Source organism: Labrus mixtus, chromosome 13, assembly GCF_963584025.1.
Source record: "Labrus mixtus chromosome 13, fLabMix1.1, whole genome shotgun sequence".
NCBI classification, from domain to species: Eukaryota; Metazoa; Chordata; class Actinopteri; order Labriformes; family Labridae; genus Labrus; species Labrus mixtus.
In genome coordinates this window covers 7,887,860-7,903,489 of record NC_083624.1, presented here as the reverse complement: position 1 = coordinate 7,903,489, position 15,630 = coordinate 7,887,860, and the positions used below count along the sequence as shown (strand labels likewise).

The following is a 15,630-nucleotide window of genomic DNA, read 5'->3' as shown; positions in this document are numbered from 1 at the left end:
TGTGACTAACTTTATAGTAATTTCCAACTTACCAGATTGCTGAGAAAAGAAAAAAAACTGGTTCTTCTCACTTGAAGTAAACTTATTAGAAGACGCTGGGTTTTTCTGCCTTCTGTCTCCTCTTCATTTTATACCACTAACCTGTGTATGAAACTTCCACTCACTATAGAAAAAAAAATACCACTCATAGCGCAGCGAAGGTGCGCTGGAATGATTCACACTCTGAAATATAGGCTACCTGACCTCAATTGCTCTTGACGTGGGGGTGAAATATGCAGATTTTCCTTCTACAATGAAGACCTCAAAGCTGGTTGAGCACACTTTTTTTTTAAATTGTAGGCTTTACCATCTGAAAACAGAACATCTTACTGACACAAGTCACATCTATTTAATCAATTCACTCTGTAACGTGAAGCAACAATACACTTTTTAAGTCTACAGTCTATTCACCTACTGAATGAATCTACCTCTCCTCTTTGAGGGTTTGATTGACTAACGCCATTATATGAAACAAAGCTTGTTGTAGTATTTTTTTTTTTTTACACTATCAGTTTTCAGGGAAAAACTCAGTCCCTAGGATTTTAAAAAAATAAATAAACTTCTAAAGCTTATTTCTTTAGTATATGAAAAGAAAAAACTGGAAATAATTTTGCTGCATGAAAAAAAAAACACAAAAAGCCCAATATGCTCTTTAAATTGTTCAGCAGAAACATTGGAGATTTGTATAATATGGTCAACAAATGTATTCAACAGACCTCTCTGTTTGTAAATGAGGAATGATCAACTAGAATAAGTCTTCCACTTTGGTTTCCTGTGAAGAATCTTTGTTTTTTAACCGAGCATGTTCAACCGTTCAAAACCTCAACAGGAAATGAAACTTTTCAATATTTGTTATGTGGAGGAATATTTCATTTCCAATGACAGTCTACAGTCAGTTCTAATCTGGAGGCTAAAACTTTGTTCAAAAGCAATCACCAAAAAAACAAAAGTTTAAATTGTTACCGTTAATGAAAATAAACATTGACAATTTCAGCAGACAGTCTCAGAAAATGTGCATTCATAATATATAATTTAATGCAAATCAACAAACTTCTCCAGCCAATGGTTGTTGAAATAGACGAGAGCGCAGCAGTCGCCAGGGCCTCTGACGAGAGCACAGGAGTCAGCAGGGCCTCTGACGAGAGCACAGGAGTCATGAGAGTGGGAAGGGCCTCCCACGGTGACAGGGGAGTCAGATGCAGCTCAGCAGATACAGGCACCGATGACAGGCGTGGCTCAGCAGACACAGGAGACAGACGCGGTTCAGCAGACACAGGCACAGGGGACAGGGGACAGACAACGCTCTGCCAGAACATGGGGCAGACAGCACTCTGCCGGAACAGGAACAGGAGGCAGATGGCGCTCCGCTGGAACCGGTGGCAGACAGGAACAGGAACACATGGCTGAAGAGGCCTGCGCTGAGGCTTGTGCTGAGGCTTGCGCTGAGGCTCAGAAGTATAAGACTGTGAAGCAGGCGTAGAGAAAAAGTCTCTAGTCCACTCAGGGAGTAAGTTTTTCAGCCATGGTCTAGAAAGAATTTACTCCTGAGCCGTGGAAATGGCTGACAGTCTCTCCTGGCTACAGCAAGCATATTTTAAGTCATTTTTTAAGCATGTGAGGTTATAAGTAACCTCACCCAATTCCAACGAAAATAATCCTGCTGGGTCCATTTTTTGGTCAGTTCATTCGGTCTCGGATCACGAAAAAGAAGAGGAGGACCCAGATGCAGGATTCACTAAAACTATTTATTCTTTAAACAAAAGGCAAACAAAAACTTACTTCCAAAAAATCCAGCAAGAGAAGGCGCCACGGGTAAACTGACATGCAACAAACGACACCGACAAACACATACAATGAACTGACACAGAAGGGAAGAAACACAGAGACTAAATAGACATGGGGTAATCAAACACAGGTGAGACTAATAACACAGGTGAAGACAATGAGGGCAATCACAATGGGGGGAAACACACAGAGGAAGGAATGGACACAAAAAACACTGAGGACAACTACAAAATAAAAAACATGAAACACTGAAGACACACAGAACTCAAGAATGAACAAAACCCACTAGAACATAAAGAAACACTAAAAATACAAAACCAAATAATACCAAATCATGACACTTTCCATTTTCAGATTATTTGATAAGAAGCTCCCAGTTTGCTGCTTGACCTTTTACATTACTTGAGGAACATTTATTTACAAATTTACAGTCTTTATTATACATATGTACATTTGATAACTAAAAGCCAACATCAGTCTCAACCTGCAAGAGAACATCAACAATTCACAAACCTCAGCAATAGCACAAACACAGTGATGATCTGCACATTAGGAGTGCCGCGTGAGCATCAGTTGTTGAGTCTTTGAGTAAAAACCTCCCTCCTGTTTCATCAGAAATCTGCTTCTTAAAATATAAACTGACAGCTATCTGAAGAAGCACCTATTGTATCACATGTGCTGTTAACTCACAGCTTATTTTAACAACTCAGATTTTCCAAGTGAGAGAGGGGGCTTAATCCCATCCACACTTATATTGAAACCAGCTATAACCCCATCATAAGTTCAGCAGGGCAGTTTTCTCAGGAAACACCTCCCTCTTTCCCCTCACAGGCATATGATACCTCATCTCCTTCCAAAACCTGGAGGAGGGAGAGAGGGATGGAGTGTCCTGTCCACTTTTCTCTTCATCTTCTCTCCTCCTCATGTTACATGTCACAGACCTCTGCCTCCTCTCTAAATTCTTCCACCAACACACAGCACCTTGCTTCTTCCTTAGTTGACGCACCGACTCTGGGAAGAGAGCGAGCTGAGCTGGGCTGATCTCTTCCAACTCCACCAGAACCACCTGAAATGCAGAGCTCATTTAGAATCAGCTGTTCCGAGCATGTGACCATGAACTATAAAATCACTGAAAATATGCTGAAGAATTTTGTACCACATTAATCAAATCATCCCTCAATCAACCAAAGTAATTTTCTCTCTTTGACGTAGTTGTAGTTACCAGTAGGTACAATTAGTTATTGGCTGTGAGTTTTCATACACATTTCATACACTGTATGCATGCAATCTGTGTTTATAATAGTTTATGGATCTCTGTTGTAAAGTATATTCATTAACAAGTTTGTTTTCTCACCTTGAGAGATCCCTCTAGAAGCGCTCTGTGCATTGCTGCCACACACTCAAACTGCTGCCTTGTGTCTGAAGAGACTTCTTCATCATCATAATAATTCATGCTGTCACTGTCCTCTGGGGTTTTGCTTTTGCTGTTTTCATTGGTGTCACAGATCTTAGAGATGTTGTTATTGTTGTTGCTAGTGCTGCTGGTGTGTCTTTTGCTGATGAAGGTGGAGGCGGTGTAGAGCAGAAGGACACGGCGACTGGCTTGTAAGTTCTCCTCCACAGAGTCCACTATTGCTGTAGGAGGAGACAGAATGAAGAGAAACAAAATAGATGGATAATGATATCTATTCTCTAACTCCTTTAATCCAGGACTTAAAGACAAATCCTCAGAGGAAAGTAGTACTTCAAAACTGCCTCTGCCATGTAGGTGACTTACCCTCCCCGGGTAGACAGTCACGGCCTGCTATGAAGAGTTTGTAGCCGCAGGCCTTTTCCAACACTTGAGGCAGAGTATGAAGGGCAAAGTCCTCCACTTCCTCACTAAATCCAACGGCACATGGTTGTGGATACGCCACATAGGCATCATACAGCTTCCCATCTAAATCTGAAACAGAAAAATACACACTTTGTTAAGGGAATTTCCAATGGAAATTCAGCCACAGGTGTCTCTAAAGGTGCATTCAGTAAAAGTATAATGAAAAAATGCATCATATGCCAAGGGTCTCTTTCATACAGATACAAAAATTATCTTGTGCAGCTTCTTTTTTTTTAGATTTTAGGTCCATTTGTCAAGCAAAAGAGCATGATGGTCAGCTTATTAATTTATCTGGTTGGTTGGTGTTTCTGTAGTGGGACCGGGGGCATCTTCAATGGTCATTTCTAGTTCAACATCAGACTCCGTCATGTTGGCTACCCCTATGTACTTGTATCGCTAGACAACTTTCACCTTGACGAGAAACATTGTCGCGTTTTCAATAACACGAGCTCTCGTATCACCCCTAATGACCTAATTTCTTTGTTTCCTAACTGTTGCACGATGACCTAAATTGCTGAAATGGCAAAGGCTTCTCAGTAAGTGTCTCTGTGGCTTAGTGCTCTTGTTTGGTGTTTATGCCCTACTTTCTCCACATTTCAAACAATATGGGCAGGACTGTGGTTCCCATTTCTCAGTATTGACTGTCCACTGTTTTCCTCTGTTAATGTAGTCATGAAGGCTTTAAGGTTTCAAGTTGTCTTACTAAACAATTACCTGATTTCATTGACTAACTTCATAGGCCTTATACCAATGAGCTGCAGGCAAAATGATAACATGCAGATTAGTGACAGGCTGTTCTGTTGTAAAAGCAGCTGATGACTTTACAGCAGAAATACTGCAGGTAGCCTTGTGGTTACAGTTTGTTTCTTTTGTTTGACCTCACTGTTGACACATGCTGGCAGATATGAGATCTTGTGGGAGAGTCTGTCGGTTATGATGTATGTGTGGGGACTGTATGTGTGGAAACTAAGCTCAAGATTACTGTGGGTTTTTCCACCTTGGAGAATTGTGGTTTGGATGTAAACGTTGACACTTTTCAACGGCAATTTTCAGGCTATACAGGCTCGTCTACTGTAATACTATTGTCATATGGCAACTGCTCACGTTGTAGACACTAGGCAGACCAATAAAGTCTACTTGTTCAGATTGGTCATTGACCGATAGTATTACAAAGAAGCTTTAAAAAAGAAAAATACAGATCTATAGTCATACTTATAACTATATGCTTCCAAACACACACCTGAATCCAATTACCTGGAGCCTTTTTCTTTATGCACAGCATAAGTCAAGACTCTACCTAGTGGTCAGTGTCAGAATTACATTCAAATACAAATTCATAGTGTTCTGTTAGGTTTCTTGCAAGGATCAAATAAAACAAGCATTTTGGCTCCTGCAGTATTTTTGGAACTAAAAATAAAAATATATCAAATTTTGGGTGCCTATAAATTGTATTTTTTTTGCTGAGGTATCCAAACAGGTATCAATATCGTTTGATTTGTTTTAATTACTAGTATCGCACCTTTGTTTAAAATAATATTGTATTGTGACCATATGTCTAAACTTTACCAAACAGACCTTTTCTGTTAATATTTTTTCTTAAGAGAGGAAGAAAATACTACCTTGTTTTTCCATTTTGATAAAGCCTTTTAAGAGCTCAAATGTGAATGTGTTTATGATAGAGAGCACATTGATATTTATAATCCTGGTGGGAAATATTACCTTTATTTGGATAGAGGACTGGAAATGCTCTCCTGAACCACAGCACAATGTCAACCTTAAAAAGGTAGTAGATGATGACGCTGTTGATAAAGAGAACCATCATTCCTCCAAGCACCAGTCCAATGGGTAGTATGATGTTGGGATCTGTAGAGATGAACGTCACACATAACCAGACAAACAATTTTAGGTTGGGTCTCCACCATGGATGTGTTTAGAGAAGTGGATACCATTGTGTATATAATTGTGGAGGAAAAAGGTCAACATACTTCTGGTCTTTTTTTTGCGGTGCAAACATTGTAATAACTATTTAATAAAGGGGTAATTTGTGAAGCAGAATTCCTTCTCCCCACAGTTTTCTAAATTGTCAATATCTGCTAGTTTTCTTTGTCCTCTGTGATATTAAATTGAGTGTAAGAGTTTTGAACTCTCCCTGGATAACAAAAAACAATATTAGGTGTCAGCTTTGTTTCAAGACTTTATTTTCATTAGCAGGCTTAGTCAGTGTTTTATACCTGCTGGTAGCAGAGTAAAATATCCCTCAGGGAAGCCTCTGGTACTGTACGCTCGGCACGTGTAGTTGACGCCAAAATCCGTTTCCCTTAGCTCAGAAAACATCAGCACCCTCTCAAACCAAAGTCCTTTGATAGGAATATCCTGATTCCACACACTGGTGAGAAAAGATACATGACAAAAAATAGTGAAAATTGGTCTTAAATTAGTGGACCCTCTAAAAGCCTTATTTTTTAATTTGCTTAATATTTCATTGGTAAAAGACAAGTATGTAGTCTATTGAAGCCAAATGATGTCTCCTTGTGAGTGTCTATTGGTCTTCCATGACTACTGTTCAAGTTTAAGCACTGAAATCACTTTCTAATTGTCAATTTCCAATAAATAAAACCGATTTTATCTGCTGGGAGGGATTTTCCTCCTCTCAATTTTGGGAAAACCTCTGATATTGAACAACTTTCCCACATTATTTCTGTAATATTGCAGGCTTGTTATTATTTTTTATGTGCATCAAGCACCTTGAGATATTGTATTTTACATAAAAAAAGAGCAGATAAAACAAAATTAAGTTAAAAGGAAAGGTAAGGGTACTAACCGTTCTTCTGACACGTAGACACGGTTGGCAGGGTTAGGACTGATGAAACCATCCTTACCCAACCACATGACATCAACCATGGGCATCCCAACGCAGGGCACAAAAACCAGGCACCGCCTGCTGAAACTGGAGCCTTGCAGAAATAATAGCACCAATTACACTTTAAAACAACATTATTTCTGTTAACCTATTGAACAAAATTAAACTTTCCAAATATTTTCCTCACATTAGTAGGACCATCAACACTGTTTCACCAACAAAGTTACTTAAAGCAATCAAGAGGCTTTGCTTTTTCTGGTCCAAAATGACAACTTCTGTGTGAATGAAGGCTGACTCTATTACAACAACAGACATTTCAATTGAACTCAATAATATTTCTGAAGGTACTCACCTTTGTCTGCCTTAATTATTTCATGGGCAGGTTCATGCACTTGTGGAACCATAGTATACTCCTCTAAATAGACAAACAAGAAATGAAGAATCAAAATCAAAGATGAGATATGGAGTGATACCAGAAAACACTTCTGTCTGCCTCCTTAATATTTACTGTGACTTCATGCTTCCCTCTAGTGGATGATTGTGATGATTGCGATTAAGAAAATTAAAGTGTATAGCATGGCAGGTTTAGTTTTGTTGTAGGAAATAATATGAAGTCCACTCCTATTGTATACTCAAGTTCTTGAGTGAGGGTGTTCCTGCCACACCCATTGTTTACTGGTTAATGAAACACAGCTCTGAACTACATTTGACATATAACTGTCCATGGTTTTAGAATTGGATGCCCAACAAGTTTCTATTGGCGTAATGAAATGGTGTCCATGGACTTTTCCCATGTAGTGTACATCTGTTCTTACCTCTGATCCCTGCGTCGATGCTCTCTGACATAGCTCCCATAACCCCACCAAGAGTGAAGGACAAAGTGCATGTATAGGAGCCGCTGTTTTGAGAATCCACCCTATCAATCCTTAGTTTGGTCATATCCCAGTAGGTGTACCTTCCTGTCCCATCCTCTATGGGCTCACAACCCTTGATGAGAGAGGAAAGAAATAGTTTGGCTAGAGACAGTAGACACACATCATGTATCTACCTAGTTAGTAGCATCTTCAGCCTCTGGATTCCATCTTTGTGAGTGGTTTTTTATATGGTTTGAGTTGATTTTTGAAACAATTCAGCCTTTTTAGTATCAAAGTAGCATGAATATTTTATTGTTAGTTTTATTGTAGTAATATATACATTTTAAGTTGTACAATATGATATTATCTTATGATGCCTATATTAGATGTACTTGTGCCTTTCGTTAATGTAAATTTTAAATAATTTTAAATATTTTCCTGAACTGGATGATTGTACAGTTAGCTCCAGATTATGTCTGTATTGACCTCACCAAGCAGAACTGCTCTACAACTAGTGGAGCAAAGTCAGTAAGTCAAAGTAAGTTGTCCCAGAACTCACTTTGTACCACTGGACGGAAGCGGCGATATTGTAGCTATTCAGTTTGTTGATGTGGTCCCACAGAGGGCAGGACAAGGTGTCAGTCACTCCCTTTGTAAGTGCTTGGTAAACTTTCTGTGGCCTCCCACATTCTCCAGGAATGGGTTCATCCACTACCAGCTTGGTGGACTGCATGTAGCACTGAGAGGGAGTCCTGTTGGAAAGATTTTTTTTAATATTAATGAACATGTTACATTACATGACTTGTTGAACATGCACATGTTATTCTTTCTTATGATTAAAATATGTAAGCTAAAGATTTCTAGAAAAAGAAACACCAAAATGTTCCCCCCTAATCCCCCCCCCCCAAATAAACCACAAGGTGTATGAAAATGTTCCAAACATTGAAGCTGCAATCTTCTGCTCCAGAAAAGTCACCGTTCAAGGAACAAGTAGAACTTTTGAGCTGTAGTCAGTCATTTCTACAATATAAATCGATTTTAACAGATAAAGAATACTACTGATGCCATGTACCTCAGGATGGTCACATATTCTCCATCGTCTTCCAGTGTTATCCTGAGAAACCATAGAGTCTCCCCTTGCACCAACATTCGACCGGTCTGGTTGTTTATTTCTTGACCGGTTCTTGAGTCATACCAGGTGATGTTGTAAGGCACACTTGTAAAGTCGAAGACATCCGGAGATACAAGGGTGCTGTTCAGCATAGCTACCTCACCAGGAACAGAATAAACCCTCTCGAACTGGAGTTTGTAGTTGGTACAGTTCTCTGCAAAACAATCATCACAAGGGGATCAATTAACTATTTAGTGATTTAATATTGATTGACTCTGAGAGAACCTGCCTGATAGAGATTCATCTTCTAAGGCTAGGTGATTTGGTTTTAGACAGTTTTTATGGGAATTTGGTCAAGAGTGAGCTGTTTTAACATAATGCACTCCTGAAAACATCTTGATCATTTCAGGAGGACTGGTGGGCCTTTCTTTTTTCCAAAAAAATCAAAAAATCAGTGTGGGAATATTTTTTTAGATTACCTATCTATTAGAATCACTGAGGACTGGCAAGAAGATGTAAATTGAGTACTTTAAACACTTAAAAATATGGGACTGCACCAGGGGCCAATTATCCAGTTAAACACCACACCATCTATTTGTCTCCAGTTCCTCTTTAGGCTCTTACATCAGAGAATTTCTTAACCTTTTATCAGATTTAGTCTGGTAGAAAAATGTGTGCTGTTGCATCAATGCATGTCATCATTTCACATCATCTTCTCAGACTTCAAACCATCAAGAGAAGTTTCTGCAGTTATACTAATGGCCACAAGAGGGCGACAGCATGCCTCTTTCCAACTGAATTAGAGGTTAAAGTTATACAAGACCAAAAATTATGAACTGTGATACTGTAAGCAACATGTTTAAAACATGAGAAAAGTGTATGAAGACTATATACAGTTTAGAAGTGCCATCATAGCTCTCATAGTATAAATGTAGTCTTATTAGAAAACTGCTTACCTTGCACAAATCCTGAACAAATCCCATACGCCCCGAGGAAAAACAAAAGGCTTCTCAGTGTTGAACTCAGGCCCATGGCTGGGAAACACACACATAAACAACAGTTACATAAACACAACACGCTGGGGTTAAACAGCAGTTGAGGAAAGGCTACAGCAACATTCTGAAATCAGAGCAGCTGACAACTTACTGGAACACTTCTGTTCAGTGTCACCCTGAGGTCACAAGAAGCTCTCACTAAGCAATAATCATTGAAAGCAGTTTTATTTCCCCTTAAAAACAAGCTTACTACTACCTTATGTCTCTAAAAGTGTGTCTCTTTTCCCCTCTCTTTTTCCTCCACTGCTCTCATTTCCACATGAATGATAAGTTGTTCTGGTATTTCTCAGATCATTTGTGGTGAAGCGCTTTGACAAAACACTGCGTAATGCCGAAAGGAGGCCAAGCATTCCTGAACACTGTTTTACGTCAGTGAACGTTCAAGCACAGCCTTGTCTTTAAAAAACTACGAGTGACTCCTCAGGGAAACTGGTGAAACAACCACAACATGTTTATTTGAGTCAGTCAAGTTTATGCCAAGACTCTAGGGCAATAATATTTGTTTGTACAGCATAATAAACACAACAATATGTTATTTAGAAATGGCACACAGGAAGCCGGTGGCCTAGTGGATGGTGTGTGCGCCCCATGTACAGAAGCTGTGGTCCTTTAGGCAGTCGGCCTGGGTTCGAATCTGACCTGTGGCTCCTTTTACTGCATGTCATTCCCCACTATTTCTCTCCAGGTGGCCGAGTGGTTGGTGTGCGCACCCCATGTACAGAGGCTGTGGTCCTCTAGGCAGGCGCCCGGTTTCAAATCTGACCTCTGGCTCCTTTCCCACAAGTCATTCCCTGCTATCTCTCTCCATGATTTCAGACTCTGTCCACTATCCTATCCTATCTCTCAAATGAAGACATAAAAAGCCCCAAAATAAACCTTTGAAAAAAAGAAAAAAAAAAGAAATGGCACACTAGCTAAACACATTTCTTTCAAGTAAAAAGTAAAGTGTTTAGGAGAGATCGGATTGAATAAAATCATGCTAGCCTTAGCACTTTGCAGAGAGTGACTGATTAGCCCCAAAAAATACAAAATACAAAATCGATTTTTGGATGTTATGAATCGATTTTAAATCTTAGAAGAGAAGAATCTCGATTTTTACATAATTTGATTTTTCCCCCACCTCTAATAACAAACGTATCCCTTTCAAGACAAAAACTTGAAATCAATTTCAATTTCACTGTATGTGTGCTAGCTTTGGAAGCCAGAGGGTACAATAACATAAATGAACTAGAACCTTTCTCTCAGTACACACACTGATTTAGACCTCTGCATATGGATGTTGTTAGTGTGGATCTGGAATCTCAAAAGCACTGAGGCAGCATAGTTTTACCCTGGGACAAGCCTGGACAGAGAGGAGCGTGGGAAGAGCTCAGCCGATTCCGCCCACTATGGTACAAAGAGAGATGTAGGAGTAACACATGGTAGGCTGAGTTGAGCGTACCTTACTGAGCCAGGTAGAGAATTCAAATTCTGGCAAGAGCTTAAACTTGCAGCTCGAGACCTGGAAGTCTCTGTGGTTGAATGTGTAATAGGTTGAGCTGAGTGATAATGACAGTGTTGATTTTTCAAATTTTACTGATGTTAAATGACATATAACAGTAGTTTGGTTTTAATTTAATCTGATTATGCAAGACCACTGTTCATGGAATGACTGTACCTCATTTTTAGTAACAAGCAGCTTGTCATCTTAATATGTCACTTTGCAGCAGCTCATCTTCACTGTACCTCTTGATATAACAGGAAGCCTTTGAGCTGCAGACAACAGCTTATGAAAATATGACTTACTGGCAGGAAATTCTTTAAAGAAAAGAGGAAAAGAGTTTGTCCTGCCAAGGCTGTAGTTTGGATGAGTCTTTTTATAAACATAATTACCTTTTTTTTCCCTCTAGAGTTTTGTACAGCAGTTTGGTATTTTTACTCTTCATTCAGAGCTTCATCGTGTAAAGGCTGGTATCCTTAATAAGCCTCCCATCTGAACTGGATGATTCCCAGCAGTGGACCTGGCTCATGCAGGAGTGTCCATCAGAGGACTTGATGGCCAGGCTTACCCTGTTCAACCCCAAACTATAGGCTAGGACAGTTCAGCTGATCATATAGTATCAAAAACACAATCCAGTGTCATATCCAAATTGCAGAGGCGACATGCAATTCTTTGGGGAGAAATGTGTGACACAGCATCGACATGCTTCCAGATGCACTGAGAGCTCTATGTCATATAATTTTGCTCAGGGATTTCCTTTTTTTTTTTTTGCCTTAAGAAGTGTGATGAGTTGCTATTTCTAGTCTAAAGGGAGCATTGACAGGAGGAAACTCAGCTGAGAAATGTTTAATCAGTGCAGCATTCCATTTTTTAAAGTGACTGGTTTTCTCTGTTCATAAAATGAACTAATTTGGCCAAGTGACATGTTGAAAAGGAGATTGAAGGCTGAGAGGTGGAAATTGCTTCCATGGTAGAAACCAGACGGTAATAGTTTGGAAATGTGTCTCCTGAACAGATTTGTGCAATGTTTGACTTCTTAACAACAAACTGACAGAGAGGAAAGAGTGTCCCATTTTGTATGTTTGTATTAGACGAAGCAGAAATCGGGTGTGTTGTCCTACAAATCTGCTCAGTGGTGCAAACTTTGTCCATCTGTTTGTAGAACAGTGGTGACATCACAGACTGAAGAGTGGACAAGTCCAAGGTCCTGACAACAGTGTGTACCCCATGGTATGTTGACAGTAAACTGTATGAAACAAGAAGCCTCAAAAGCATTGATTAAACTGAAACAGGGATTGAACGGTCAAGGTATGACTAATAATAAACATTTTAACAACAAATGTACTTTCACCTGCTGTTCTACCAAACAGATCACAATGAACATCTAACAGAATGTGCTAGAGTGGAAAAACACATGGAAGGTAAAAACAGACTTCAACAATATTCCAATATTTTGCTGCAACTTACAGATATATTTACTCTATTTACTCTTGACAAACTGATAAATACTTATTTCAGTACATCTATTTTATTTCAGAAAAAGCCATAAAAGAGTATTTGTCTCACAAGTTCACTGAGCACATACAAGCCTAAACCTGAACCCCAAAGATATTCAATTCACGATTGCAGCATTTATCTATTTCCATTTCAAGCATCTATTTTTGCAGACATTTTTGCAGATTGTTTTTGATCTCTTGACTGAGCTCTTTGATTGACCAATCACTTCAGCTCTAGATGATATTATAGAGATGAGCAGCAGGTCTTGTACATTGAAAAGTTATCCTGTTTAAATTAAACTGCCCTTTGCGAGCGGAACAGTGTGTGGACTTTTTTCCTTCTTTTAACAGCAGCAAATATAACACCATAGCTGGAGCAAAACCGTGCAAAAGAATTAGCTTGACAATTTAAAACTGTTTTTTTGGGGGTTTTTTTTTTTACATCAATGACCTAGGTTGGATGTTGGGCATTTTGGGACTAATCTTTGGGAAGTGCTGACTCTTAAACACTGAGATTGTCTTAGCTTTTCGGGAAACATGCCATGTCAGCCACTTAGGTGTAACCAATTCATGTTGCTAGAGTGCTAAGCAAAGCAAAAAAAATAATTTAGTGAAGGGGAAGAGGATGTGAACCCAAATGATGCTGGAGAATTGAAACCTGGCTCCTTGAGGCATGTCCTCATAAAACATGAAATACAAGCAATTACTTGTTCAGATGACCGACACACCCTGCATGGCATTGAAAGAGCCAGAACCAGTAAAACTTATTTATCTCACAGCCATTTCTCTTTATACAGTATATTGGTAATTTTGCACCATAACTGATGAAGATTTTTATCTTTGCTGACAGGAAATATGCTTCCCATAAGAGGGGCCGTCTTCATCTGATTCTAATTTAATGCCCTAAAACCAGTTTATTTTTAGCCATGCCTGAGAAAATATTGTTGAAAATAAAGAGACCCTATCAGCCGGCAGGAAATGTCAAGTTACAGCAGTAAATACTATTATACTGAGCAGAATAATGTGAGAATATTCCAATATAAATGATGAATTTAAGTCATGAATACCCAGAAATAATGTGGCAAATCTCTTTTAATCAAGAGTGATGGGGACTAGATATAAAACAAATTCACTATGTGGAAGGTTTTTTATCTGCATGATTGCAGATGCTTGAAAAGGGAAAAGATTGGAAGTCACACTTCCCACAGCAGCAGCACGCAGGATAATAACTTCCATGACACACTGCAATGATTCACATTGAAGACAATACTGTTTTCATTCTGTGGTGAAAGAAATACATTCCAGTAACTTGACTGTTTGTCCGTTACGCTCTGCGATTATGTGAAGTTTAATTATCGCTGCAGTCTGCACTAACCACTGCAAGTCTGTTTATGTTCATGAGAAAACTACACTGGGATCATTTACATATGTAAACACTTCAGTGCAGCAACATAAACTAACAATGTGGAGCACAGTGCAGGCTGCACTTGAAACGCAATATGTTGTGGCAATAACATAAAGCTGCATGTAATGTTGCAAATCGGTTTAAGCATGTTGATAATAAAGACAGTTTCCTGACCTGTCAAACCAAGTAACACAACGAGATGACTGTCTGAATATAATCTTGTTCAAAATTACTCTAAAATACAAATCATCAATGCCGTTGGATAATTGAATTGCCTATGTCATACATTGTTTATTTATTTGATGATAGTTACAATGTGCAGATATATTCAAGAAGGCACTGAACTTTTATAGCAGGCTTAAACAAATAGGCCTTTCCACTCTGCTCATTAAGCATAGCTCTAAAACTGAAGAAATTGCACGTCATAAAAAGTCAATTTAATATTGTGTTTGTTTCATTCAGACTCGTTTTGCTGTCTGCTGTATGCATTCGATTTCTCAGTCAAATTGGATCGAATGAAAGAACTGATTTGTAACATTTCTTATTGCTGACACATTTTTAAATTGTCTTTCATTTTAGTTTGTTTTACTTGCAAACCCTTTCAGTTGAGTTTGTACTGCCTGTATGGATATGAATCATTTTTAAATACCCCAGAAATAAGATCAGATAAGATAATACTTCATCTCTGCCCACAGGGGAAAATTCAGGCGTTGCAGCTACACAAAGAAAAGTAGCAAGTAGGTAAAAAACCCCAGAAGAGATAAGATAAATACAAATAAAATAAGAGGTATACAACTGGAATATAAAGGAGTGACATGATCTATACAGACATTATATGCAGTGAAAATGTCAGATCATGACAGAACAGCAAACAAATATTCCAATGAAGGTCCTGGTGGACAGTTTTTAACCCCTTTTAACAAACATTAACTCACCAAGTATTGTAAGAAAGGTACAAAACAGGAGATAAAAAGGACAACCATAAAATAAGGTCATTTGAAATCTTTTGGCAATCACCTCAAGTATGAATCAAGTCACCAATAAAACATTATGAACCATTACTGTCAGTTCAAAATGAAAGCATCCTGTTAAAGGTTAATGTCTGATGTAACAGGAGAAAATCTTTACATATGCAAAGTGCTTATCTTTATTGAGTACTTCTAAAACCTCTAAATTAGCGTAAAAGGAAGTCTGCAGTTACACAAGACTTCTCTTAATCAGTAAGCATGGCAGTGGCAAAGCTTATACTAGAAATCAGGAAGAAAAATAAAACATGTCTGGAGACAAGTAAACCTGAGCCGAATAAGGTGACTCACCTCAGAGAAAGCAACACGGAGGCACCAAGCAGAAGGAGGAAGGATGGGAGAGTTTACCCAACACAGCAGAGCTAACTGAGGATACCTCACCTCTGACCCTCGCGTGCAGAGTGCAGTTTTGACCATGAAGCTCGGCCAGTGACTCACCAGCTCTGTCCCACCTCCATGGGACCAACACAAAAACAGCACAGGCAAAGAGGAGGAAGAGCGTGTTTGGATTGCACCTCTCAACTCTGTGTCCACCTTCCTTTTCATTTCAACACAACATCAGCAAAACCTTCCTCTTAACAACAAAACAAACCTCAATGAAAAAGAACTTCCTCTCACCTTGATGAAAACATAGTATCTAACTT

The 15,630-nt window shown here is 39.0% G+C and overlaps 1 protein-coding gene across 5 annotated transcripts in view; it reads right to left on the bottom strand.

The window, feature by feature from the left end:
* Positions 1–1,765: 1,765 nt before the first annotated feature.
* The window catches only part of LOC132986840 (interleukin-1 receptor-like 2), a 36,094-nt gene continuing 22,229 nt past the window's right edge, over positions 1,766–15,630 (bottom strand). Inside the window, exons 1-12 of one of the 5 annotated variants that reach the window (XM_061053494.1) lie at positions 15,278–15,432; positions 9,482–9,559; positions 8,487–8,739; positions 7,974–8,166; positions 7,376–7,547; positions 6,913–6,975; positions 6,522–6,654; positions 5,932–6,086; positions 5,420–5,563; positions 3,602–3,769; positions 3,179–3,459; positions 1,766–2,890 (exon numbers count right to left, since the gene is read on the bottom strand). In XM_061053494.1, the coding sequence (XP_060909477.1) occupies positions 2,600–2,890; positions 3,179–3,459; positions 3,602–3,769; positions 5,420–5,563; positions 5,932–6,086; positions 6,522–6,654; positions 6,913–6,975; positions 7,376–7,547; positions 7,974–8,166; positions 8,487–8,739; positions 9,482–9,557 (1,929 nt within the window). In that variant the 5' untranslated portion in view covers positions 9,558–9,559; positions 15,278–15,432 and the 3' untranslated portion in view covers positions 1,766–2,599. Of the gene's footprint in view, positions 2,891–3,178; positions 3,460–3,601; positions 3,770–5,419; positions 5,564–5,931; positions 6,087–6,521; positions 6,655–6,912; positions 6,976–7,375; positions 7,548–7,973; positions 8,167–8,486; positions 8,740–9,481; positions 9,560–9,671; positions 10,220–15,277; positions 15,433–15,630 lie in introns of those variants that run through there. The other 4 variants (XM_061053495.1, XM_061053491.1, XM_061053496.1 and 1 more) reach the window with 4 other exon arrangements.